At 41.7% G+C, this 27,873-nt stretch overlaps 2 protein-coding genes across 4 annotated transcripts; one reads left to right on the forward strand and one right to left on the reverse strand.

The window, feature by feature from the left end:
* Nucleotides 1–400: 400 nt before the first annotated feature.
* On the reverse strand, nucleotides 401–9,347 carry hhatla (hedgehog acyltransferase like, a). Of its 2 annotated transcripts, XM_083992234.1 has the most exons (13): nucleotides 9,138–9,347; nucleotides 7,888–8,015; nucleotides 6,509–6,576; nucleotides 6,282–6,395; nucleotides 5,818–5,838; nucleotides 5,398–5,592; nucleotides 4,554–4,763; nucleotides 3,896–4,067; nucleotides 2,641–2,785; nucleotides 2,486–2,521; nucleotides 2,181–2,382; nucleotides 1,933–2,074; nucleotides 401–1,559 (listed from the first exon to the last, which is right to left on the reverse strand). In XM_083992234.1, exons 2-13 carry the CDS (start codon nucleotides 7,991–7,993, stop codon nucleotides 1,417–1,419), a joined length of 1,554 nt encoding a protein of 517 aa, XP_083848360.1. In that variant the 5' UTR covers nucleotides 7,994–8,015; nucleotides 9,138–9,347; the 3' UTR covers nucleotides 401–1,416. The 2 variants fall into 2 exon arrangements, with proteins under 2 accessions (XP_083848360.1, XP_083848361.1); XM_083992235.1 differs by lacking the exon at nucleotides 5,818–5,838.
* Nucleotides 9,348–10,184: 837 nt separating this feature from the next.
* LOC311000862 (CTD small phosphatase-like protein) lies at nucleotides 10,185–27,737 on the forward strand. 2 transcript variants are annotated; one of them, XM_083991727.1, is made up of 8 exons: nucleotides 10,185–10,974; nucleotides 18,977–19,134; nucleotides 19,363–19,395; nucleotides 20,511–20,612; nucleotides 21,412–21,468; nucleotides 21,924–22,016; nucleotides 23,476–23,661; nucleotides 24,575–27,737. In XM_083991727.1, exons 1-8 carry the CDS (start codon nucleotides 10,899–10,901, stop codon nucleotides 24,698–24,700), a joined length of 831 nt encoding a protein of 276 aa, XP_083847853.1. In that variant the 5' UTR covers nucleotides 10,185–10,898; the 3' UTR covers nucleotides 24,701–27,737. The 2 variants fall into 2 exon arrangements, with proteins under 2 accessions (XP_083847853.1, XP_083847854.1); XM_083991728.1 differs by lacking the exon at nucleotides 19,363–19,395 and having other exon boundaries at nucleotides 10,187–10,974.
* The last annotated feature ends 136 nt before the right edge of the window (nucleotides 27,738–27,873 follow it).

Here is a 27,873-nt window from a genome sequence, read left to right on the forward strand (position 1 = left end):
AGGTGGGGTGGGGGGTTTCTAAAGAGGAACAGGGAGACTTTTCCCCCCCTGTCATCTAAAATTAAAGTAAACGCCCAACTGATTACTTGTCATAAAGAGTGGCGGAGTAAGTAATTGTAGGGCTTTTATTTTATCCTATTATTTGATACAGTAATGAAAATGTATGTGTATTGTTTGTAGTCACTGATCACCATTTTGTGAAGAAAGATGACGTTATACGTCATAATAATTCCAAATTTATTGAGTAACAAATAGTTTTGCATTTCTTTAAATTAAATAACACTGTTGATGGTTTTATTTGAGACCTGCTTAGACATCAAAGCAAACAACCATACACTGGCGGTTTCAAGTCTTTCCACATATAATCGCAAAAAGCACTCATACGTCACTTCTGGATTAAAAACAAATCTTTATTTCATGTCAAAGTTTTTGAATTGAACACTTTTGAATAAAAACCTTTCAGAGAGAAAAGGCCTTACAATCTGCATAAACTTATTCCCAACTATCTGCTGCACTGAAGACACACAGCAGGTTTCGGTGACAGGCCGGATAAGACTGACCTATTTTCCCTCCCAGGCATGTAGCCTGTCGTAGTGAAGTGAGGATCTGGATTGTGTGTGAGAGAGGGGGATGACAGGTATCCTGTAAATATCACGCCTTCTGTTATCTCCTGTGGACGACACTGATGTACAATGTCGTAGCTGAACTACATTCACTTTTTCAACACTGTAAGAGATTGAATACATTCTCAGTAAACATTAAAGTAGACTATCCTACACATCCTGAGTTGTGTATTGGACAGTTGAGCAAATGCACTTTACAATCAGCTGCAAGCAACGTGGAGGATCTCCACAGCACCCTTGGATTATCATTGCACTTTATTTGTGGCACCCTGACCTCAAACTTTCAATCTTCAAGTTTTTAACACTCTCAGTGTTGTTAGTGTCTGACTAACAATAATCATGTTGACAATGAATTCAGAAAAAAAAGAAAAATATCCAAATTTGAGAGAAATCACAAATGAACATAGGAGACAACTCCACAGAGCACAGTAGTCTTTCCTTAACAATACTGTATGTTCTTGTGTATACTATAGTGTCATAAAATATGTACTTTTCAGGCCTTTAACTTGCTAAACAATCTTGTGTTCAGATAAAATACAGATACAAAATGCACCATCGGTGGGTTTGTGCCAGAGGATGTGGCGATTATCTACAGCAAGTGCACTTGAGGATATTTCACAGTTCGTTTCTGACAAAAGCAAACAAAAAAAAAAAAAAACACAGCTTCTGAACAATGCAGGTGCTGACTGGCTGTTACAGTCTGGTTCAGTTACAGTTCGTGAGGCCAAGGATGGAAGAATGTGAGGGGGCAGCTGACCATGAAGTCTGTGAAACTCTGTGTTTTTCTCTCTGTTTATTCTGCTTTCTCTTTGCCGCCATCGACCGGCTTCACCGGCTCGGGATCATCCAGCAGAGCTTGTTGTCGCTCCCTCTCCTTCACCAGCTGCACACCACAGTAGGTCACAAATAAGACAGAGAGGGTGGACAGAGGGAAACCTGGAGGATAAGAGAAGAAAAAGAAAACAGACTGAAGAAGTGCAGAGGAGGAATAAGAAGAAATGAGAACTGAAAGGTACGACTGTAAAGGAATGCAGCTGTCTTTGTGCTGTGCTGTGAATAGATGTTCAACTGCAGATAATCCTGTGAATAACCACTCTGATTCCCAATGCATGGGCTGTTAAGATCCTTTCCTTCTGTTGGAAAGGAAGCAACAAAGAAGACGCTAAAGTTATGTGATCTCTGGAGGATGGCGCCTCTTGAGATTCTGCTGCCTTTGATGTCTGTCTGTGTTGTTCTCACTTGAACCGGAGCAGACAGGAAAGCCTCAGTTTGATTTTTATGTAATATACCCTGTTTCCTTGTTTCCTACCTTTGAAAATCAGCCTCCTGCCCACAAGTTTGGCAAACTCCAAACTGTTGAGTGCAAGCACATTGTAGAGGACGATGGCCCAGAAGTTGGCAGCATTGAACACACCACGGATCCTGCGCGACATAGCTTCACCCATGACACCCTGGAAACAGAGGACAGAGGAATACATTCAGGGATCTGATGTACAAAGAAATCTACCTCATGCATCTATCTTTTTGGAAATGATTCAATGTTGTTATTTTCCTCACCTCGATGGTGGAAAATGGTGGAAAGGAGAATAACTTGGCCACCCAGAGCTCAAAGTTGAGGCCGAAGCAGTTGAAGAAGGACCAGATGTAAACCAGTTCACATGGGCCCAGCCACAGGGTGGTGATGACAAAGGTGCATATGGTTGCTAGGAGTTCCTTGAAGATTTTGTCATGATCCCCACCAATGTAGTCATAAACATACCTGTGATATTACAATTCACATGAAATACAATGAAGAATCACAATCACCTTTTATACAATGGGCTCTGTCATTCAAACCCATGAATCTAAATTCAAACACTCACTTGCACAGCCAGTCGTTGATGCCTCTGTCAAAGTGCCTGAAAAAGAGAGAAATGTTCCATGTCAATCTTTTCTTTTTCTTTTCTCTTCTTTTTGTCAAGATCTACCACGGTCAACCATACAAAGACTGCACACAACTACTGCAGGTCACACGTACGTCTCAGCGAAGACGTAGAGCATGGTGATACACTTGGGGGGTTGAGGAGGGTCCAGGTGGTCCAGTGTTGCCACCGTGTTGATGACACCAAACATCACGGCTGCTTTCACCCAGTCATACACCAGGTTAGAATAAGCCAGGCCACCTGCAGAGCAAAGGAACACAATGAAACAGATGAGCTTTAGTGTAGCTTAAGGTAAACTGATGGTAAATTCTATAAGTGGTACATTTTCATGTAAAGATCATCACACTTGGACAATTACTGTAGATTATTAGCCCTTCAATAAATATAGGATGTCAGCCAATAGTAATAGCAATACTGACCACGACTACATGAGTATGAAGTTGTATTGTCCTTGCAATTTTATCTATTTATCTATCTATTTACATCTAGGTACCTAATAGAGAAGCTAACCCCAACTTAAAGGGATAGTTCAACATTTTGGCAAATTGCCATAATCCCTATAGTTTTAGGAGTAGGTTTGTTACCTTTAATTGTCAGTGCAAGCTATTTTTAGAATGATGGAGCAGAGCCGTGAGCTGCTCAGAGCTACGCTACGGAGGCTCATCGGATTTCCTGGTTTCCCTCATCAAACTCATCAAATACACAATCCAACAACTCCAAAACGCTCTGGTGGACAAGTTGTGACATGCACATTCACCACGCTATGAGATAATAACGGAACGTTATGAGATGGAGTCATTTTCATGGTAAATTCATGCAAAACCGCATTCCCGTCGGAGGCAGTTTTTTGGCAAGCAGTCTCTGCATTTGCCTCAAAAACAACTCTGTCTTGTAATGTTCCGTTATTATCTCATAGCGTGGTGAATGTGCAGGTCACAACTTGTCCACAAGAGCGTTTTGGAGTTGTTGGATTGTGTATTTGTTGAGTTTGATAAGGGAAACCAAGAAAACCCATTAGCCTCCGTAGCGTAGCTCTGAGCAGCTCACGGCTCTGCTCCGCCGTTCTAAAATAGCTTGCACTGACAATTAAAGGTAACGAACCTACTCCTAAAACTATAGGATTATGGCAATGGGCCAATTTGCCAATACATCAATGTATGTGCCACAGTCCTGTTGCCTTTTACATTCATTTATACACTGAAAACAATTCAAGTTTATACAGTAATATTTCATTTTTCTTTCTTTCTTTCTTTCTTACAAAATAATATAGAATTACCAACTATCGGTATTCAAAAAATACCAACATGGCTGCCATCTATAGCTGACCCATTAGTATCACACATCACCCACCCAGACTCCAGTCAGACAGCTTGGTGACCAGCTTCATGTCACTGGGGATTGTCAGGATGTAGAGATAGTGGAAGAAGACGTCCACCACCAGAATAACTCCCAGGTGCAACAAAGCCTTGGTGGTGATGTTCCACAGTGCCCTCTCTTTGCGGGTCAGCTGTGTGTTGTTCGCCTGTGGAATAAAAAACTTTTAGTTTGTGAACAAACCATCTTTGTCTTGTAAAATTTTGGGACCATTAAAGTATGTATGGTTGATGATATTTGCTTGTAATTGACTTATGCAAAATGCAACATGTGTGTATTAACAAGAGCAGTAACAATAATAGTAATACTTAACCAGGTTCAAATGAATCAAAATGGGAAACTAGGCCACATTATTTTAGTAGACGTAGGAGTAGGACATTTTTATATTCAAATGCAGAGAGACAGAATTATTGCTTTTATTCCCCACCCATAACTTTCTAATGGAGTTACATAAACGCATCAGCATCTTGCATATTTGCATCAGCTGTCCTGAAAAGACACAGCGTGTGGGTGTTACATGAGCCTTCATCTGCTATCTCACAGCGTTCAATCATGAGCAGTGGCCATATAACTACTGTTAAATCTGCTCATGTTTCACTTTTACCTATCTGTCCTTCAGTCGTAAAATCCTCACCTGTGCGTGAAACTGGTCAAATGTCATAATAGGTCCAAAGAAGAAGAAGGGGAGGTAGAAGTTGTATTTCAGCAGGTCAGAGAATGCGTAGTTGCCGTCTTTCTTTTCACAGTTCTCTAAGGCAAAGCTCATACAGCGCATAATGCTGAAGCCGCAGCCTCCATAGAACAGGATGTCTTGCAGGTCGAAGGAGCCGGTCACCAAAGTTTCCTAAAGGAGGAGTCAAACTTATTCTGAACATGGAAAATCGTTTTTCTGTATATGGTCAACAATACATGTACCTCAGACTGGACTTGATTGAGACAAAAATTATATAACATCAATACACATCTGCCTTATTCACAGATATATATTATTATTATTATTATTATCATTCCATACACTAGGGATAGTAGAGATCATAAGGAACACATTTAGCATCCTAATATATTGAATTACAATATTCACCATACAATGAAATGATATTACTATTTAAACTATTAATATTGTTGTTATATTTTATAGTATTTACAGTATCATGATACTTATTTAAATCTTTCTTACATAATACTCTGTTGTATTGTATTTTACTATGGAAATTGAGTCCACATTATGTGTGTCTTAAGCTCTTTAATGAAACATTTCCAAAGATTTAATCATAGAATCTCTTAATAATTTTCTACACACAGAAAGTGCAAATCAAAATTCAGGGAATTAAATCCCATCACTTTAGTTCTCTGACATCTAACTGGGTAAAAGTTACCCAGTTAGATGTCAGAGAACTATCAATTGATTTTAAAAAACATTCTCTGGTCAGTAAAATAATTACTCCATTACTCTCTCTAACCCGGAGCCACCCACTCACCTGCCAGGAGTTATAAGGTTCCAGCTTGATGGAGGCCAGTGTGGTGAGGCCAGCTGCAAAGCACATCGATTTCCTCTTGATTAGAGCAACACTGTAGAGTATGATGCAGTGAGACACAACCAAAGCCGTGAAGGTCCAGCCCATCGTCACCAGGACTGCCAAACCACCGTACACACCAAAGATCAAGGATCTGTGCTGTGGGTAAAGAGGGGGGGCCAACATCAGTGTGATGCAGTAACAAGAGATTTTCACAATTCATTGTTTAATGCAACGCACAGGAAAACAGGTGTTAGTTCAATGACACTGCCGTATCAGCAACAATGGATATTAAATTGCAGTCGGAAAAAGCTGTCCATACATTAATGGCTTAAATGAAACACAAGACAAATGTTACGAAATTCACAAGATTATCAATGTTACCTTACATCCATCTATACCAATCTTCAGTGTGTAAGCATGAAACAAGACAGAAAACATGTTTAAAACACATTGAACTGTTTTAAATATGTCAAAAATATTAACAGTAAAAATTCATGAGGATACTAAACATACACCATCACAGTCCAACAGATGCAGCTCGTGCTCATGCATCGAGTCAATCCAAAAATAATTTTGTTTAGTAGAATAGAATAGGATAGGATTGCATTGCATTAACCTGACCTGAGATACTTGGGCACACTCTTCACAACTTTGAGTTTTATGTGTTGTAGCACATATCAAATGAAATCTGGCATTAGGCTTTCATATGTGCAAATGCGTACATACAAACACATACGCACATATATATAGGAGAGACGTGCAATTATACCTGTGCAAAGTCAGCATACAGTGCTATCGTATAGACATCCACACTCTCTCTGTCTGCAGCACACACATGCACGCACCTTTGGAGCTACGAGCGTGAATATCTTGGCAAAAATCACGTGACCGGTGAGAGCAAAAAGGATATGATTGCGGAATGTAGAGAACCACATCATCCATTCAAAGTCTGCAACATCCTGCAGAAAAGGAAGCTGCATTACTAACACATCGCAGACTCTCTGTTTTGACATTTTGCACCAGTTAATCCAGTTTTAGAAAATAGTGTGATACGTTTGAGGATTGTACTTACCATTTTCCTTCCAAAATAATGCCATCCTGGTTTCACACTTTCTTTGAAGGCCTTTCTGTTTACATTCTCTGAATAAATAAGAAAAATAAAGGACAACCAGAATATAATGTGTAAGAAATTGCAATTGTTTAATGTTAAATACGGCATTAAGGTGTCAATCCAGACTTTAGCTCATCTTTGTGTTTGCGATAGATGTGTACACTGAACATTTTTCAATGATCTAACAGAGATAGTGTCCTATATGATTCAAATTTGGACAGCTTCCGTGTAACTGTTGGATTATTCATAGTGAATTTAAGGTGTGAGAACACACAGAGTACATTTGAAATATCAAATCTTACATAATGCCCTCATTGCGAAGCTTTCTATTTTTGAATCTGACATCCTCACCCGCACAGTCATAATCTGGTTGTAGGAGATTAAGTCACTGCATAACCTGAACGAAACCCTGACACAGAAATTATTTAAATGACAATAAGAGGAATAATAAGCATGATAATAATCAGAATCACAGCAATGCTGTCGAGACATTCAGTACACAGAAACAAGTGTGACTGGCACGCGCCCCCGGGGCAGCTCTGCCGGCTTTGCCTGATTACACTAATGGCCATGAAAAAGGATATCGAAATGTGAGGGTCAGTTGGGGAAAGCCTCTTACATCTGGGAACACGGCCAGACTTCTATTGCCAGTATACAGTGCTACTGTAGCATGCAGACCTGTGCATTGTGAATGGCACAGATGGAGCTGCCATAAATGACCACTTCAAGACACAGAGAATAAAAAAAAATCAGGACAAAATCATGAATGGCCAGTGTGACTGTGGCAGACTGTACCATTCACCAGATTACACTGAGTCCATTCAGACTGGTGTGTGAGGAGGCTAGTTTTAGCATTTTAGAGTCTGAATACATGCAAGTATTTGGCATTATTTCGAGATAAAAGGTTTTGGGGATTCTGTGGCTCAGTGTAACTGATTAAACTGAAATATCTCCATCAGGAAAATAATTAGAAACTAACTGGACCATCTTAAAATTGTCTTCATATTAATAGGAACTCGCAGGAGTTCCTCAGGGGAGAGCCGTGTCTTTCAATCTGCTGATTGGACTCGGTTCTAGTTCCTCCACCTTCAGGTGAACTGGAGCAATGTTATCTTAGGGGATCTTATTTTTAATGCAGCTTTAATAATAAATTCACATTTTCAAACATGAATTGTAATACTGGATTAAAACTGTGGTGTTTGTTATTCATAAAGTTGGCACAACTCTGGAACAGCTGTGAAAAAATACACAGATTTTGGTGAACTTCAGCAAAGGTCCTATGTTGTGTTACTGATTTTTTGAGTTACACAGACACATCTCTTGACAGGTCACACACTCACCACTTGAAGCTTCAAATATCCAACTGCCTGCCCATATCAAGGCCACGGCGAGTACAGCTGTGTAGAGATACAGCTCATATCTGGGGAGGGCAGCCTTGATCCCCATGGTGAATCTGTACACAGGGAGCCTAACGGGTTGAAAAGCAATCAGCCACACAATATTAGACTGGACTGAAGGCAAACATATTAAAATAGATAAGTCAAAAGCTGGTTATAGAACAGGTCAAAACATGATCAAAGAATCCATCAAAGGTTATTGGGTGTCAGCGTTTGTCAATGTTTATTCTGAAAGCAACTGCTGTGTCAGTTTGAGTAGGCCTGAGGCCTCAGTCAGAAAACCTGTAAGGTAGCAATCTTGTTTTATGAATACTGTGTGGTTCATTAAAATGTGGTTAATCAGAACATAGGACACATGAGCTTATATTCACTTGTGAAGGTTGTTCACTTCAGTCATCAGTATCATTCATATCACAATTCCCTTCACTATGATTAACTACATTATTGTCCAGTGGAAAACCATTAGCCATTAATTCCCTTATTTGAAACAGCAGCAAAACAACAACAGAAAAGCATTAGGTTATAAATGAGTGTTCCTTGTGTCAGCACATCTTTTAAAGCATGTTCCTCATGTCAGACACAGACCAAGCTGTTTAAACGAGAAGACATTTCACTAATAATCCTTAAAGATCGACAGGCCGGTGACTTAAATAGGACTGCAGAGCTCTGGCTCCTCGGAATCAGCATCGTCAGCTGCGCAACCCTACCTCTCCTTCCTATTATAGCTCTTGCAGTTGGTCTGCTGTACAGCGGGGCAGCTGCAGTGCTATGTGATCTGAGAGGCGCTGGGGACTCACTTCACAGAATAATTAGCACTGCCCGGGATGACCAAGAATGGTGCACCGGAGTAGGAAAACAAACAGACAGGGTACTTTCTGAAGAGTAACGCACTTGTGCCTAGATGAGTGTGCATGCGTATGTGTGTGCGTGTGTGAGAGTCTGTGTGTGTCAGGCTCATGTCGCGCACTCTAGTTGAAGTTAAAGGAGTTGGACAATCAAGTCTTTTCCTTGCCAAGACGTAACCATCCATGGCTGAGCACCCCAGCAAAGCGTCCTGCATACAAATCCACTGCTCCATGCACACAGAGCTGAAAGCACACAGCCCCCCCTCCGCATCGATTCTTATGACAACTCTTATAGCCTATTTAACCCTATGCGCAAAAAATAGACTTGTTTTTTTGTTTTTTACTAACCTGGTATGCGCTTCACACTCTCAAGAACAAGGCAGCAGCGTTTACAGCCCGACTCTTCAATACAGACAATAGATAAAAGAAAAAGAAAAAAGAAAAAAAGGGGGTGTCGGTGGTTAGGCTACAGCAGGTTTTTCTAATTCATCCGTCTTGAGGGGGCTTGCCGCTGCCGCTGCCTGCGATCCCCAGCCTCGGCCAGTCAGGATGTTGCGGACTCAACGAAAGGAGGAGGAGGGGGTGGGGTGGAGGTGGTGGAGGGGGGGAGGAAGAGGAGGAGGAGGAGGGGGGATATATTTATCCTTCACTACTGCACCGCAGTGAGGGGTGGTCCACACCGAGCCCATCAGACCTTCCTGGAGCAGAAAGCCAAGAGCCAGTGCATCAATCTGTAAAACAGCAGGACACACAACAGCCCACCACTGATGGCTCTCCAGTCAGACCTGCTGGATCCAAGTTGAAATAATAATAATAAAAGGGTTAGGCATGCAAATAGTTAATGTAGCCAACTAGATGACTTCAATAACAAACTCTGCTGCAACCAAAGTGCATTATTTATCTATTAGCCTAATTGAAGTCTAATGTGACTTTATTGGAAAGAGCTCTCCAGTGAGATACTATTGTGGAGATCATCTGGTCCAAAACTGCGGGTGATGTGACTGGACAGACATGCAGGTGCAGCAATGTATTTTATCACTATACTGAGCATCTTTGAAGCATTTTCCCAACTTGAACACTAGGTGGCGCTCTCGGATTAATTTTTATTTTTTTTTTAAATTTTTTTTACCACAAACCATGGGAGTAACAATACGCTCCAAGGGTTTTTGGATTAACATTTAGTGTCTGCTTGGATTGTGAAATGAGCTGTTGTTTGCCTGGGGTAACAACAACAGCTATAGATAGATGGCGACATACAATTAGCCTACATAAAGTGTAGATTATGTTCGAGTGTATTCTTTTCATGTTAATAATAAAGAGCTATAATTTGCTGCGTGCGACTAATTACAGAGTAAAAGCAGCTTGAGAGCCGCGTCCAGCAGCCAGCTGCCTGCTGCTGCTGCTGCTGCTGCTGCATGGGTTGAGCAATGTAGCGCGGCGGGTTGGTGCTGCTGCCTGAGAGAGTCCATCACACAAACACACCGCCCCCTCCCACTCCGAGCGCCCCCGCTTCAGATGCAACTCAAAATACATAAAGCCTCCATGTTGCACGGGGACTGAAGGGCCAGCAGATATGAACTGTTTGCCTGGGAGTGTTAGCTAACTTCAATAACCTCCAACAACTTCGCATTTGATACGTGTTTTTGGACGAGAACAATTCTCCGACGGGCTTCCCAGGGTTTTCACCGCTGCTCCTCCAGACTCGGCCTCACATTGTGGATGATCCGGAGCTCCGCAGCTAACTCGCTAACCCCGAGCTATTTGCTAACTTCAGCTAGTTAGCAATTCAACGTCTGTTGTTTTTGTTGTTGTTGGGGTTTTTTTCTAGTCGCGCATGCTGTCGGTGTTTCCCACAAAATACTTGTTTGCAGCGATGATATTTTGCGGAGAGCCATAAATGACAGCCGTTCACTGGCTTCCTTCCACCGCCGTGCTAGCTGGCTGGCTCTGCCCGCCGCCCGTCCCCCTGTCCGCGGCCGGCCGCCTGGCTCCGTGGGCCAGCCGGTCATCCTCCTCGTAGACCGCTAGCTCAGAGCAGCTAGCACACGAAGCAGCGCGCTAGTACGAATAACATTGTGGGAAACAAAGCAGGAATAACCACCCGTCTCAATGGACCACATGTCCATCATAACCCAGGTTTCCAACCCGAAGGAGGAGGAAATAATATCGTTTAACCAGGAAAAAGGTAAGAATAAGTCAGGAATGGGGTTTTAACTCATGCTAGTTAGCCAGCTAACTACTTTTCTCTCAACTGACGTTAGCGGCTAGCTCAGGCTCGCTAGTTGTATTGGTAGTCGGAGACACCACAGGTTGCCTGTTGTCACTGTCGTTTATAAACCTGCAAATTAAACCAGCGTTAGTTAACAAGTTGATGGTGAGCAACACGTCTGTCGGGGGCCAGAGGAAGTTGTCGAGCTAGCTTAACATTAGTTTGCTGCGCTCCGGTGTCAGGACGTGTGGCTTCATCCCGTTAAAGCTGCTGGCCGAGTTAAGAAAGAGCACAGTTGTTGTCAAACAGTGGTTACCCACTATAAACCATTTAATGCCAAGTCAGCGGCATTACAACGTGTATCCAACAGGACTGCACAGCTAGTCTACATTATTTAACAGGCGAATTGCTGAAAGCAACGCAACAACAAGACGCCAAAAAGTTGACCATGGTTTGGTTTGACGCGCAGCAGAGTAGTGTGGTGCAGAGAGCTGAGCTGTGTGCGCTCCCACTATTGTTGGACACAAAAGCAAGTCAACACAGCATTTTCTTTCAGACGTGACTCTTTGATGTGGTAAAGCCATCACGACTGATCATCTTGTCGGGTGGAGAGATTTACATTGAAATCAAGTTCAACAGATTTTCTCTGTGTTGTAAACAATGAAGCTGTTCTGTGTCAGATGGAGACTGCTGATTATGACTATCGGTCTTGTGGATTATCCCTTTAAATTTAACAAACAGCTGACATGGTGTTTTCTGATTATTTTTACTATCACCTCACCACTAGGCACCCATTCCTACCTCTGGTACAGTTATAATGGATTTCATGGGATCTTGGGGGTCAAATGGTGGTGTGCCCCTTGATTCTCACTCAGGCTCATTTATTGCTCCCTATTTATTTCTCCTTTAGACTCGATCATGATTCGTAAGAGGTCAGATCTCTTTCAAGACCATAGTTCATTCATTCCCATTCCTCGGGCTGCTCTGATGCTTTCCGGGTCACACAGGCCCATGGGATGTGTATCAGTATCACATCTCCAACATCACTTGTCAGTCCATTAGTAATGTGAGAACTTAAGTCTTTCAACCATTACAATGCATTCTCCTCTGAGGCTACTAAAGTATCCCTCAGCAAATACTATGGATTCTGTGTGACTTGAACATACGTGGGCGTCACGGGAGATTATCATTGCAGGTATGTGGGAGTTATGGGAGAGTATCAGTGCAGTGTATGGTGGTGAAATATACAGATTCCACAGTAGTTATACAGAGCTTTTGATAGTTTTATGTTTCAGTAAAAATATAATCTACATATAGTTATTTTGCATGATAATGTCTCTCAAGATGGTTTTCACAAACCATTATTTGGCATCCGTGGTATTGTGCTTGGAAAAATGTGATGAAGTCACTTGGGGTCACTTAGTATGAGTAGTGTTGAAATGTCTCTAAGTGGTAAGTTCACAAGAAAATTCCTCTGCTAATGATTCAAGTAATTTCCCAGTACAAATGCCAGTGTGGGCTATGACTATGACAGAATTGCTTTTGCTCTTATTTTATGTCTTTAAATTGAAGTTGGTTCCTGTGGTCTTTTTGCTGTTTGTCAGTGAAACATGCGGCATCTTTTAAATTGTGAATTTAAAGATGGACAAATGAATTCACCGTTTTATTTAAGTGTATGGTGATTGCATCACTGCTTGAGCTCAGTTTCTGTCATCTAGTGATGTTATGTCGATGGAGAACCTGGTTTCAATTTAACTGTGGTGTTATTTAGTGTGGCCTTTCGTTTGCCGACAGAGGATTTTTAGTGGCACCACACACACATACACTCTCAAGCCACTGCATTGCAATCACACAATTGCCTGAATAAGAGACTGTCATACAGGACGAAGTAGAGAAGTGATGCTGCTGTTTGATTCTTCCTCGTCCATTTTCTCTCAAGTGTGAGTCATGCAGAATTCTTCCCTTAGATGAACATTTACCATCGCTATAGGAATAATTTGGCCATGTACTTTCTTTCATCTGTTCTTGACATTTGAATGAATGAGAATGGCGCATTGTCATGGGATATGAGTACTACTACCTGGAATTTTGTAAGATCTTCCATTTAATATGTATTTAACAATTTGCAGATACTATATTTAGGTGCGCGGTGTGCGCCCCGTCTTTACATGGCATGATTATTAACTTTATTCTTTGGGATTAAGAAACAGACTGTCTTTTATCTGTTGCAGTTCACATAGCATAGAGCCCATCCCAGCAGCTGTCCTCGAGGAATTTAACAGGTAGTCTTCCACTGCTTGAACAGGCTCCAAACTGTCTGGACAAAAATTGACCACCTTTGCTCTCAGTGTTCCTTTACTGGCTGTCTTACGACATGTGCCTGCCTTTCACACTGGTTTGGCTGCCAAGCAGCAACCTAAATATAGAGTCACTGCCCTGTTGGCCAGGGCACCGCTGACCTCCAGGCCAAGTATAACTACTTGCAAAGATGACAATGATAATTTTCTTCATTCTTGCTGTCGCACAAGGCTGGTTTGGAAAAAAAAGCTTTTGGAAAAAGTTTTTTGGTCCTGTTGCGTTTTTTTTTTTTTTTTTTTTTTGAACGGTATTGATCAAGGGGTTTTTAAAGTCAGTACTTACTGATACTGTTGACCAGGACCTTAATGTATCTGCGAGATGAATGGGAGCCCCATACATGATCCATTTACCCTTTTAATAAATACTCACGGAATCCAAGGCGTTCCTGAGGATTGATTTATGTGTGGTGGCATGCACTGACCGAGCTCTGCAGTTGTTCAAAGACCATCACAGTAATTTCAGCAACACAGTTTTTGTCAGTATTTCATTTTTCACTTTATATATATATAAATGTCTAATCTGTTAGTGAAAGGTTTGTGGTACTTTTGTTTAATGATTACCTGTAGCCAGTTTAATGTTTACATATTCTTCACCTCAGGTTATGTGTAGGTTGGTTATTAGTGCCCAAATAAACATGAATGTAAATAGTTCTCACTCTGTGTTAGACCTAAACAGGCAACATGCCAACAGTATAATTTACATCTTGCTCAGCGTGTGTTTAAATATTTGAGTGGCACCTGCACAGCCTTAGCAAACATAGCAAATTATTGGATAAAGGAATCATATCTAGATTACTTTAGTTATAGTCAACCAAGATATGAAAACATGTTTTTTTCATATTGCTTTCTATTAATCTTTAATCTAATTAAGTGAATCAGAAGACCTCTCGGGGGGGTCTGTTTACTTCTATGAATATTGCCCCTCAAAGGTAATACATTGATTATGGAAATGGAGATCCATTCACGGTGGGAGTTTGGGGTTTATCATACCACAGAACTAAGGCCTGCTCTGATAACTGCTTGTGTTGTATTCATGATAGCACATTCACTGACATCCCTGAAAATTGTGGACGTGTGTTGTGTTTTCAACTGATAAAAAAAGGTTGCTTATTGCTGCATCTGGCAACAACTGTAATCAACAGAGTGTTGACCTACACAGTCTGTGGATTGCTCTATTCTGCCTCATTCCCCTTACAAATATTGATACTTAAACCATAATACCTCAGTCATTTGATCCCGGTCTTTTCTTAATTTATGTTATGCCTTTTCATATGTGGAAATTGGACTGGTTAATGGTAGTTGGAGGCTTAACTTTATCAGTCTGACTGTTACATTTTTCTACAGATTAAAAGAATGAGGACTAGACTACACATGTAAAGTTAGTCCACTGAGAAATGTATACTTTTGTCTATACAAATGCTCAGTGCTCCACCTAGACTAAACATAAGGTTTTAAGATTGCACTGCACTGTTTACATCAGGGAGCGTGGAAGTAATTAAGCCTCTCACTGTACTACACTGAGTCTTAACCAAAGCTGTATGTTGTTTAACAACCACAAAGCCACACGTGTATCCATGACACAACATACATGTATCCGCCATATAGAAAAGTGACAGAGCCTTTTGATGTTTTTTTTTCTTTTCTTTTTAAACCAGACCCCGCTGAAAGTTGCTATGATGCCGAAATAAATTTTAGATTTGGACAGCGTAATCCTGGATATACAGTACTTTAATCTCCTAAAGCCAGTGGAACAGTACAGGGAATACTTTGTGTCCAGTAAATGGCCAAATTTGTCAGAATTGAAACAACAGCCACTATGAATACAAATATGAGGGAGTGATTGATCAGGTCACACCATTTGTCAGCTGAATGCAGCGTGACTTAAATCACCGAATTACAGCATTGGTCTACCAGCCCAGTGTTTGAGTTAACTCCACTTATTGTTGCTCTTCCAAAATGTATTGGTGCAAACTACTAAGCCCAACCAACTGTTTGCATTTGTCACTATGTTTACCAACCTTTCAGACTCTGACAAATCTTGTGACTTTTTGGACAAAGTTTAGTAATTTCCCAGAGAAGAGAGTTGCCAGTTGTACAGTTGGCAAGCATGATGCACAGGTCTCTCTGTGAGTGTCGGAGAGGGGAAGCAGCCGTTTGTTATCCAGACGGAGGCTCTGTTCTGTCTCTGAGATAAAACAAGAGATATTCTTCTGCGTCTAGCTTTCTCTCTGAGACATCATTTTACATATAGCCAAAATCATAGCACAGCCGTCTTAAGCTTGTCTGTGTGCTCCAGATGATGTGTTGTGACAAAATAAGGATTATAGCTTTTACCATGTACTCTTAATGAGCTGGCATCCAGTCACTATTTAATACCTGTGTTGTTGTCTGACAGCAGAAACATATTGATGAGAACATCTTTTTGTGAATTTGGCTGTATTAAAATGCTATCTGAGCACAGCATGCAGGAGAGAAGCAAACTGATAAAGGGGTGAACCTGGCTGATATTAGTCAGAACGTAAATCACTGCAAGGACATCAGTTGTTTACAGTGGCACCATGTGCTAAGTTAGTGATAGTCACATAGTCAGTATAAGGTGTTGACCTTCTCTTAATGGCTGGAGAGTTGGAGTTTGTTGTGAGGAGGAATAGAAATGAATTAAAGTACTGGAGTTGGACTTATGATCATGTAACCCTCTCATTAGTCAATTACTACCCTCATCCCCTTGAGGTGAGTTTCAGGCCCAGTTCCTCTCTCTGCATGACTCGGTTGTCCAGTTCTCTGAGGGTCTTTGTGCAGGAAATAAATCCAGCAGCCGGTTGTAGTGATGAGTCACAGGAAGCTGACAACTGCCCCAGTGTCCCAGTTTTACAGAAATATAGAGCTGAAATGACTAGACCAAGTCCAGTCTAATAAATAAGAAATCGTGTGGTGCCAATTAGGTTATTTTTAGACTCCAACCAGGATTACTGCAGCAGATATCATCCCTCAGTGTTGCTGTCTAACTAAAGATAAGGGAACACGGAGAACTATTTGGTTGATTTTTCTTTGTAGTTTCTCTCTGAAAGAAATGTTTTATAGCTCCATGCTCAGTGATGTCACTAAACAAATCTCTGAACCACTTTATATGGTGGTTGTTGCAGTGTTAAAATTGGTAATTTCCAGTGCATGTGGTCAGATTGTGGTCTCTTATACACTGTTAAAACATTAATTCATAGGAATCTTTTCATATACAGTTACTATTTTATTCCTCTTCCCTGTGAGCACCTGCAGACTGTCCTTTTTTGTTTTGGACACTAAGAAGATCAGATAGGGATTTCCTGAGGGATTTCTTTTGGATTATTGACAAAATAAACTGCATTGTCTTGTGTGCATCTATAAAAGCTGTGGACAAAGCCCAGTCAGTTTCATTCTGTTCCACAGAAATGGTCTTTATTTTGCACATTCTTTCATTTTTAACTCTCTGTGTGGCCACAGACACGAGAAAGTGAAATCAGGAATGCCTCAAGGGAATTTCGTAACATCTGGTTCAAACTGGTCCCACTTGTACCGAGAGATGAACTGATTAGAAATTGGTGGTTACAAGTCAAGGTCGCTGTGCTCTCACAAAATCTCACAAAATACACTCAGACAAATGTAGAGGATGATAGCATTATGAACTGATGACATTGTATATTCAAAGGTTAACTTCACTGGGAAATCATACTCTCCATTAACAACTTTTCTGGCAATTATTCATTACCATAAAAAGGGACAGAAAGAGAGATTTCTTAAAGGGATAGTTCAACATTTTGGCAAATTGGCAAATGCAGAGACTGCTTGCTGAAAAGCTGCCCCCGACAGGAACGCGCATCAGTTGTTTTGCATGAATTTCCCTCTAAAACAACTCTGTCTGGTAACGTTCTGTTATTATCTCATAGCGTGGTGAATGTGCAGGTCACAACTTGTCCACCAGAGCGTTTTGTAGTTGTTGGATTGTGTATTTGATGAGTTTGATGAGGGAAACCAAGAAATCCCATGAGCCTCCGTAGCGTAGCGTAGCTCTGAGCAGCTCGCCGCTCTGCTTGACCGTTCTAAAAACAGCTTGCACCGACAATTAAAGGTAATGAACCTACTCCTAAGACTATGGGGATTACGGCAATGGGCCAATTTGCTAAAATGTTGAACTATCCCTTTAAAAAGTTTGGGGTTTTACCCACAATCACTGCAGTATATTTTTGATGTTGCTATGAAATCAGCTATAACATCACGGAACATAATGTCAGTAATGGGCAGATAGTGTTTCAGTCGCATTACTACATTATCTCTGCTAGACTGAGCAATTCCATGTGTTCAGGTTTCAGTTGCTTAAAATAAGCACGGGATGTTTTACTGTTATTTCCGCGTTGATGGGCGCATATTGTACTTAACTCGTCTTTGGCTGAAGGAGACTTTGTTGCTGATAAGATGCAGTCAGCACAGCATGCCCTCACTTGCAAGACAATAATTAGTGCTGCTGATAGATAGAAATGGCGGGAGAGATAAAATAGCGCAGGTAGAAAGCGTTGCACGCAGCCGTGACATGTTGTGACTCTGATACTTCTGACTACAGTATTAGTAGCTGCAGAATATAAAAATGAAAAATGAACTTGTGTTAATCAAGATGGTGTGGTAGGCGGACTTCTAAATACTATGAAATCTAGGAATATTTTGTTAGAAGGACACTTGACAAAGCTTGGGTGATGTATAAATACATTTTGGTGTTATTTGTATTTTCTTCAAGGTGTTTGAAGGTAGCTAGGTATTTGATCAAAGCTCAGAGAACACAGTGGTATAATGATATAATATCAAGATGCCAAAAGATATGACATAATGCCATTTGCTCTTCGCTGGTCTTCAGTTGCTAAAGCATTCAGGTTGTGTGAGCAGGGGGGACTGATGGGTGGAGAGGAATGCAGCCTTGTATAGGCTCTGCGGGGTCTGAGGGCCTCCCACCTCCCTAACTCCCTCCCTCCCTCCCTCCCTCGTCTCATGTGCATGTCCAGGCTGCTTCAGTCACTCACCTGCCAGCTGAAACATGGGAGGGAAATGTAAGCAAGCATTCAAAATGGAGACTTGTGGGCCAATCAGGAGACAGGAGTCGCAGCAGGGCAAAAAGGAGGAGGGAGGAGTGTGCAGCTTCCAACTTGTCACTATTAATAAAAGCTCAGTGTCTGATTTAGGCCCTGCTCCGTACTCCTGGAATGAGAGGCGATCTGCAATCAGAGCAGAGCGCGCTCCGACCCGTCGCTATGTGTGACTGATGAAGTCACCCGGCCAGCAAAGTTATTTTCTGATCGGCCATTCTGCCAGGGCCCCGGTCAACAAATCCGGCACTAATGCCATTTAATCACGCTGTCAAGGTCTCACCTTTTGTTGTGATTCAGTGCAACTCACACCGCTGGGGCCACAAGGAGAATTGTAATGAACAACATAAGAGTTTGTTCCCAGTTAGTCAAACAGCTCAGCATGCAAATAACCAAACATAAACACTTCCCAGCTTCAGCCTGCTCCTTTTTTTTTTTTTCCTCAACAGAACATTGATTTGCATATTGACTCGTTCACCCTTCCTTCACTCCCCCCCCCCCCTGTTGTTCTGACAGCGTCCCAGTCGAACAGCAGCCTAAAGAAGCAGCGGAGCCGGAGCATCTTCAGCACCTTCTTCTGCTGCTTCCGCAACTACAATGTGGAGCCACCAGCCACCAACACCAACACCAGCTCCCTGCCTCCGCCTGTTGAGGAGAATGGATCGCCTCCTAAGGTGAGCTGCTGTTGCACCATGGGAAACGTCCCAGTCTGGACCTTTCACATCTCCATACATTATGAACAGTTTTTATCTGTTGTTAACGGTCTCTTTGTGAAGAGTGACTTCTCTGTTTTTCTTTATATCCATGGACCTTTTGTTTTTTTTTATCTCCTTTTTTGTTTTGTTATCCTTTCTACCCCTCACTGTTTTGTATGTGCGTGTCTTATCTCTCATGTGTTGTAGTGTGACCAGGTCGAGGTCATCCCTGTCCCTAGTGTATGTATTGCCTTTTTTCTTTTCCTTTGCATGCAGGCTGAGTGGGCTGGTGCTGGCACATCCTGTCTGTGTGGGCTCCAGTGCTCCTCAGAGGGCTTTAGCTCTGCTACCGTACTGCAGTTCATTTTCAGCCCATCGTAGCACTGGCTGTGTGGAAGGTGTACTGTATATGCACCTCTGGGTTTAAATGGTGCCTCAGTGCCCGGTCTGCATGAGTGACACTTGGTGGTTTGTATGCTTTCCGACATACTGTGACACTAACTGTCTAACAAGTTCAGTGTAAACAAGTTTTCTATTAATCGCCTCAGGAGCTTCTATGCAAGAAGTAAATCCAGTTATTATGCTACTTATCCATGCAGTCGAATAATATTAGTGAGAGTTAAGCTCCACAGGAGCCGCTAGTCTGTTTTCACCCTTAACTAAGAGGTAAAACAAATTGATCCTGTCACTCAAGGAAGGAATTAGATGTGATCTGGTTATCTTGTGGTCCCGCCAACAAAACTGTCAAATCACCCAGTCACTGACCATCTACAACTCAACTCTTTAGCTCCATCAAATACAGAACTGTTCCTGCTTTGAAGCACAGTTCCCCTCAAAGAGTTGAGTGAAACTAAAGACAGCTCGACAGCAGCAGCTAACCTTTGCATGGTCCTTGTCTAGGATAATGTGTACAACTTTATTTAATCTCCTTCGATTGGAAATAAGATCTAAGGGGATTTCAGACAGCATTAATACTTGATTGGGGCTGTAAGCAGGAGAATCCAACAGGGTGTCGTTGTGAAGCTATGTGTTCTTTAAACGCATCATTTTAGACATGGCTTTTATGTCAGCTGCATTGTTACCCATGGAGATGCTCTTCCTAACGTGGTGTTGGCTTTCTGCTCAGCCTCACACATTAATTTATGCAAATATGTCCTGTATCAAGCCTGTTCTCTCTCTCTCTCTCTCTCTCTCTCTCTCTCTCTCTCTCTCTCTCTCTCTCTCTCTCTCTCTCTCTCTCTCTCTCTCTCTCTCTCTCTCTCTCTCTCTCTCTCTCTCTCTCTCTCTCTCTCTCTCTCTCAACATGATCACTCTGTCCATATATCTGACATAATCTTCCTTATTTTTCCCCACAGCCACCAGCCAAATACCTCCTACCAGAGATGAAAATATCTGACTATGGCAGAAAGTGTGTGGTGATTGACTTGGATGAAACACTCGTCCATAGTTCGTTCAAGGTGAGAAGACACCACAGCTCAGATTGACGACTTGCACTGCTGCATACGTGTCTGTGTCACCCAGCAATGTGTATCTTTCGAAGATAGCTCACACACACAATCACCATTTGATTTAAATCTTCACCAAAGCAACTTGTAACTAGAAAGGAGAATCACAACTTTCACTTCCATGAAAACATAAGTGCATTTAAATAAGTACTTACTGACAACGTTGACATTATCTCGGTCAAGGCTCAGCCAGTTTCATGCAGGAAGTTTCTGTTGTGTTAAATCCATTAGGTCACTGTGTAAACAAAGCCAGGAGAGGAGCAGGTGGCAAAGCATGTACTGTAGTAAGAACAAGGGCCATATTACAGCCCCGATTGTCCCTTAAGGACAGAAGCAGGACGGTGACAGGAAAGACTGAAGGCCAGCTGATGGTGGCAAACAGCTACAGTCGACAGAACGTCTTTATTGTTCCACATAAAAGGCTGCGGTGCAGCAGTAACCTGGGGTTACTGTTACACCCCGGCAGGTTTGATGTGTAGACATCCCTCTGCTCCTTTTCTGTGCAGTTCCTGACTGAGTGTCCACCTTGTTGTCTGTTGTGTGAAATGACTAGAGAGGCTACAGTGAGAAGCAGAACAACCAGGGGGGATTTGTTTTGGCAAACAAGACACCAATTATCTCCTTGCTGACAAACTGTGAATTGCAGTTTTTGAAGTGTGACTGGTAGGACCTCTGCTGGTCAGTATGGGTACTACATTGACTAGTGATAAACTCATAATAATATGCTATGATGTTGTGTTTCTTCTCACAGCCCATCAGCAATGCTGATTTTATTGTTCCAGTGGAGATCGATGGTACAGTTCATCAGGTACTGTACACACAACAGAAAAAGCTTCTTTTTTCTTTTTAGATTTTTTTTTTTGTTCATTTGTTCATCATTTTGTTGTGTGGAGATCCTGAAGAGAGACTGGCTGTGATCTGGTTCAAGTAATCCAGGATAGGCTGTGTGTATCCTGGTTGGCCTATTCATGATTACTTGCACTTGGTGGCAGCTGCTGGACTAGTGATGCAGTGGATGACACGAACCATGAGTGAGAACGACTTAAAACATTGTGGTTATTAGATTTCCGCATGGCAGGATGCAGGATGTTTTTCTTTGCTGGAAAGTTGTTGTACATAACATCTCATCATAGTAATAATCACACTGCCATAGATTACAAAGAGAAAAGTCATATTAAACCTCAAGAAGTGGGTGCTTCCAATGTTTGCCTGACACTCCTCCTACACCATGTATGTTGCCTAAAGTCTGTGTGTGTCTTGCAGGTGTATGTGCTGAAACGACCCCACGTGGACGAGTTTCTTCAAAAGATGGGAGAGCTGTTTGAATGTGTGCTGTTTACAGCCAGTCTTGCCAAGGTGTGTTTAGGCACAGACATGCCACTTGTTTTGGTAACAAGCCATGGGACTATGAATAGCTTTTATTTCCTTGTTCTAGCCTTTACTCTTCATCTGCTCTTGCTATCTGGATTTTCACACTCTCATTTCCTTTCCATCTGCATCTTTAGCATCTTAGCCAATACAGGATGGGTAAGTTAAATAGATAGAAATAGCCATCTTCAGGGATTTCGCTGTAGTATCAGATATTCCTCACGCTGAGTCAAGCAGCTGAGCTCGGTGTCAGTGGTGCTTGTTGTGTCATAGAGTAGTGTTTCCTGATCCGTGCCTGGTGAATACAGCTGTGAAGGAGGAGTCGCTTTGCTTCCTGTTGGATAATAGTGTAGCATTTAGATTTTGCAAGTTGTTGTAGTTTTCTACTGGAACTACTTGACCACAAAAATGTGCCTCACACTACAATGCATTCACAAGTACACTGCCTCATATTTTTCAATTTTGTTATGTTGCATCCTGATGCTGAAATTGTCATTAATTAATATATTGTCCCTCTCTACACTCCATACCCCATGATAACAAAGGTAAAACAGATTTTTAGAATTTTTAGCCAAAATGAATAGTTTTGCTCTGGTCATATTTATCTCAATCTGCTGCCTCTCCAATCATGGTTCACTGTTGGAGGGTAATGGGCAGGTTCAGGGTTGATGCCAAACGGGTTCATATTGGTTTTTATCAGACCAAAGAATCTGCTAAGCAGCTTTCATTTGTCTTACTGAGGAGAGGCCTCCATCTGGCCTCACAACCATAAAGCCCAGATTAGTGGAGCGCTGCAGTGATGGTGGTCCTCCTGGATCTTCCTATGTCTCCACACAGGACTTACCACTCTGTTACCAGGAGCTTAGTTTGGCTGGGCAGCCAGGTCTAGGACCAGTGCTGGTTGCTCCAGACCTCGTCCATGTTTAAATGATGGGTCACTGTGTTAAGAGCCTTCATTACACAACATTTTCAATACACTCCTTCAGATTTGAACATCAACACTGTCCCGTCTCTGACCTCTGCAGGCTGTTCTTTCAACCTCATGACTTTTTAGTTTTTACACATTGTCAGCTCTGAATCCTCACATAGACACAGCTGTGTGCCGTTTAAATTGTGCCCTGTCAATTGAATTAATGCATAAATATATGATCAAGAGAAATGGCAGGAGTCCGAGCTCAAATTCAGGTGTCTTAGCAAAGCTTCTGAATTCTAGGATCAGCGTCTTCACTGTTTTTTGTTGTTTTTTTCCCCCAGTTTTTCTTTTTTTAAACCATTTGCGAACAGTTGTAAGGTTCTCTTTTTGTTTTGTCATCATGGGGTAGTGAGTGAAGGTTGGTGAGAGAACAGATACAGCATATGATTAAAAAATTGTGGGTCAGTGTACTTTCTGAATGCATCGTTGCAGTTGGCTGTAAAATTCAGGATCTGTCTAATATTTGTTTTGCAGTATGCAGACCCTGTGGCAGACCTGCTGGACCAGTGGGGGGTGTTTCGAGCAAGACTCTTCAGAGAATCCTGCGTCTTTCACAGAGGAAACTACGTCAAAGACCTCAGCCGGCTGGGACGGGAGCTCAACAATGTCATCATCGTTGACAATTCACCTGCCTCTTATATTTTCCACCCAGAAAATGCTGTGAGTCCTGATACAACAACAAAATACTTCAAAGATACTTGTACTGTGAATAAGCCCTACTGTATGTTCCCATTGCTGGCTGTCTTATTATAATCCTTCATATGAAATGACAGTGTTTTTCGGTCTAGTCTACACATCAAAACTACACTTTTATTTATAGTTAAAGGGATATTTCAACATTTTGGCAAATTTGCCTATTGCCATAATCCCTATAGTTTTAGGAGTAGGTTCATTACCTTTAATTGTCAGTGCATGCTGTTTTTAGATTGGCGGGGCAGAGACGTGAGCTCTGCACAGTGCACTGTATTTTTGCCTTTCCCTCATCAAACTCATCAAATACACAATCCAACAACTCTAAAACGCTCTGGTGGACAAGTTGTGACCTGCACATTCACCACACTCTGAAATAATAATGTAACATTACGTGACAGAGTTGTTTTCGAGGCAAATGTGTAGCCAGAACTACATTTCAGACAAGGCTGCTGGGCGGAGTGACTTCAAAAGCAAAAGTAGTTCTGAGTATTTGCTTCATGTTTCGTAATGTTACAGAATTATACGTTATTTCATAGCGTGGTGAATGTGCAGGTCACAACTTGTCCAGGAGAGCGTTTTGGAGTTGTTGGATTGTGTATTTACATTTAGTTTGATGAGGCAAACATGGAAATACCGTGCGCCTCTGTTGCGTTAGCTGAGCAGCTCACATCTCTGCCCCGCCGATTTCAAAATAGCTTGCACCGACAATTAAAGGTAACGAACCTACTCCTAAGACTATAAGGATTATGGCAATAGGAATTTGCCCAAATGTTGAAATATCACTTTAAAACTACAAGTTACTTTGTGTTCTGTTCCCATGTTTGAGTTTTAGTTGATATTAAACAGACGCTAACTGGAGGTGGTTTCCCCGTCTGCCCAGGTCCCAGTCCAGTCCTGGTTTGACGACATGAATGACACAGAGCTGCTGGACCTGCTGCCTTTCTTTGAGGGACTCAGCAAAGAAGAAGAGGTTTACGGAGTCCTGCAGAATCTGAGAAGCAGGTAGCAGGACACCCGACGGCTCCGCCTGCGCTCTCCACGCTCCTCTCTGTCGATCTCTGCCCCTTTCTACAACCACATCTCTCAGACTCAGGCAGATCTTCCCACACGCGCCCCTCTTGTCTCTGCCCCAAGGGGACGCCTTGGAGTCTCACTGTGGAAACCTTAATCCTGTCTCTGCTCTCATCTCCTGGTGACTGGCTGCCTTCTGTGTGCCATCAGAAAAAAACAAACACTTAATATCCCAGGAGCACTGTGTCTCACAAAAAACCACACCAGAAAGTGTACAGAGCGTCCTAAGATGGTAATATGGAGGACAAAATGCTAAGAGGTATGAACTCTGGTCTTTATTTTCAAACCAACAAAGTTTTACTATTCGGTGAAGTGCTTATTTTAAAACCAAAACAAAAAAACACAAAATGAAAAAAAACATCTTTTTGTCTGAACCTTCTTTTGTGGTACAACACAAAAGTCTGAAAAGATTTTGTCCTCGTATTGTTGCTATGCAGGCAGTTTCTGGTAGTAGAAAGGACTGTGATTCTCTTTTCTTACCGAATGAAGTGCCTTGTGTGAATGTTGTTTATATGGGGGGATATTTTGTACATGGCATATTTCCAGAGTACTTCAGTCTTTTCACACACAATATGCTTTAAAGTGGACACAGAAGTATCTTTATGAAAATGTTTGGCTTTAGTTTTTTTGATCATCAAACTGTCTCCATTTTTTTTTCCCAGTATGCTTGTGCCATTATATAGATGTGACTTTGTTTCTTCCTGCTTTTCATTATACGTAGAAATAGTTACTTTGTTAGACAATGGAGTACGTTTGCAATTTGCGTTTGATAGTTTTGATCTGAAAAGCTCAGATAAAATTGTGCCATTTGTTTTTCTGTCTCCAACATTACTCCCCCTTTATCTCATTTTATTATTTGCCAAATAAGGAAATTATTTTTAACAGGCTTCATATCTTTAATAGTGGTTCAACTGTAAGTGTTGTAAACCATTAGCATAGCATTATAGGTTTTATTCTTTTGACAAATAGATGTCAAATTCATCTGTATATTTTTAATGTTATGAGGTCTTTGTTGTTATGTTGTGCTTATCAAACGGCTAATTTTTAGCCCCCCCTCCGTTTTTTGTTTTTTGTTTTTGTTTTTTTGGACACTGTTAAAGTGGTGCAGCTCCACCCCGGAGGGATGATCTTCCTCTAGAATTGTACACAGTTGCAAAGTTATCCACTTTGTTGTTTTCAAATGGTCACAGTAGGCTCACAGTAAATGGGTCGAGTGCCATGTTTTTATGTTTTCCATGAGGTTAGTGTCTTTAGGGACTATAGGATAGTGTCAGATTGAGTCTGGACCCTGTTGAAATCACACCACTCTCTCCTGATTTACACATGACGAAGGCCTGGCCCGCTCCAGCCCTGATGTAAACCCAGTGGAGGTGACGTGTGGCGTTCACCTTCCCAGACTCTTTTTAACTGCTCTTCACCTCAGTGCCTACCTTTTTTGAGAGGAGCCACGCAAACCGAATGCTGCAACATTAGATACCATGGCAATAAACCTTTTTGGGGGGGCGTTTCCATCCCAAGTGTTTGGTTTGGGTGTCTAGAGCACTTGACAAGGCCAGCCAGGATAGGTTTGTAAACAGTGAAGCCGTCCTGGTCATCATAGTGACTTACAGTGTTCACGTGAACCATTTAACACATTTTTGATCCAAAAACTGGACATGCACATAATCCATAGGTCTTTAGTCATTTTAATAATTATCTCAAAAGGATTTTTCTTTCTGAAACAACTTGAATGTTGCTTGGTCTATTTCAGCAACAGCAGCCAAACAACCTTGTATAGTGAACTACATTGCCATAGCGATCAGCTTGCGTTGTGGGAGAAAGTAAAAGAGGCCGCCTTCCAAGCCTACAGACGGGTGTTCGGTCGTTGGGGCGTCCAGCTCTAGATGAAACTCCTGGGACTGTGGAGAACCTCACCATGGCATGATGCCTTACTGCCCGCGGAGGCACAAAGCAATGTTTCTTCTCATTAATTCCAAGGTTTCATCCACACAGTTCAGCGTCGTCTCATTAGTATTTTCTTGCGTAGTGTGAGAACGGCCCGTCACTAGCATTGTGAAACAAAAACGCAGCAACGAAGCATGAGAAAGCTATGTCGTGCCATCTAGGGATTGTACCCCAACAAAACCATACTTGCTTTCTTGCTTGGTTTATGGGTCGTGATGTTATAGGAAAAAAGACCTACACTACTTCATGATTTCCACCATATTTTTCCAGTTGAAAGGCTGCTGCTCCTTCAGGCGTATTAAAACATTTTCTTCCTTTTGCATTTAAGCATTTGTGTTGGTGAGGAGTGCTCTGTTCATGATGGTTTCAGTGCAATGTCGTTTTCTAAGAAGTGTTTGGTCCACTCTTCCCAACCTCTCGATGATTATCTTTCTCTGAAAATGTTGTTTGTATCATTGTGATATTTTTCTACCTACCTTTTGTCAGTATTTGGTTTTAAAAAATCGCATATTACCCATTGTATCCAGCAGTCTGTTCGTCTTTCTTTCAGATCTGTAATGACCCTCTCTCTTGCCTCGTGGTAAGAACTCTCAGTCAGGTCTCGTCTTTCCTATCAGGGGACATGTACGTCTGTATGTTTGTATGTGTGTGCACGTGGGCCCTTACAGTTTTCTTTTTCTGTATGTATCACCTCACTCTAAATCACACATTCATCATTTTGTATTTAACACCAAAGTTCTACAACACTTGAGTTCAAGTCACTGTTTTTTTTTTTCTGGTTCAGGTTCACTTTTTGTTCTCGTTGGCTTACTTTGAGTGTTGGCGGCGTGTTGTCATCCTGAGCATCAGTTTCTTTTTCTTTCTTTCCATAATAAAAAGGCTTCATTGAAACTATTTGCCATGTCTTTTTTTTTAATTGTCTCAAGTTATACATAAATTAAGGCCAAAGATCCTCACTTTAGACTGGTGTGACTGAGGTTTCCACTGTTTCTCTGACTTCACATGAAACTCCTAAAGTCATGAGGGAGAATGTTACTGTGTCCTATCACTGTGTTTTACACTCAACATTTTTATTTTGCAATTAATTTCCTTGCAGTTATGTCAAAATAAAGCACATTTTTATGGAGCCGATGTTGCTTGTCTTCTGTCAGCAGACTAAATTTT

This window comes from Trachurus trachurus, assembly GCF_905171665.1.
Source record: "Trachurus trachurus genome assembly, chromosome: 17".
Taxonomy (NCBI): domain Eukaryota; kingdom Metazoa; phylum Chordata; class Actinopteri; order Carangiformes; family Carangidae; genus Trachurus; species Trachurus trachurus.

Bases quoted from the DNA above. Each gene is read 5' to 3' on its own strand.
- hhatla (XM_083992234.1), bottom strand. From the start codon at position 7,993: ATGGGGATCAAGGCTGCCCTCCCCAGATATGAGCTGTATCTCTACACA. The intron at 2,522-2,640 runs GTACGTGTGACC...TCTCTTTTTCAG, and splicing joins CTCTACGTCTTCGCTGAGAC to GCACTTTGACAGAGGCATCA. The intron at 2,383-2,485 runs GTGAGTGTTTGA...GTAATATCACAG, and splicing joins ATCAACGACTGGCTGTGCAA to GTATGTTTATGACTACATTG.
- LOC311000862 (XM_083991727.1), top strand. From the start codon at position 10,899: ATGGACCACATGTCCATCATAACCCAGGTTTCCAACCCGAAGGAGGAG. The intron at 20,613-21,411 runs GTGAGAAGACAC...TTCTTCTCACAG, and splicing joins TCGTCCATAGTTCGTTCAAG to CCCATCAGCAATGCTGATTT. The intron at 22,017-23,475 runs GTGTGTTTAGGC...TTTGTTTTGCAG, and splicing joins TTACAGCCAGTCTTGCCAAG to TATGCAGACCCTGTGGCAGA.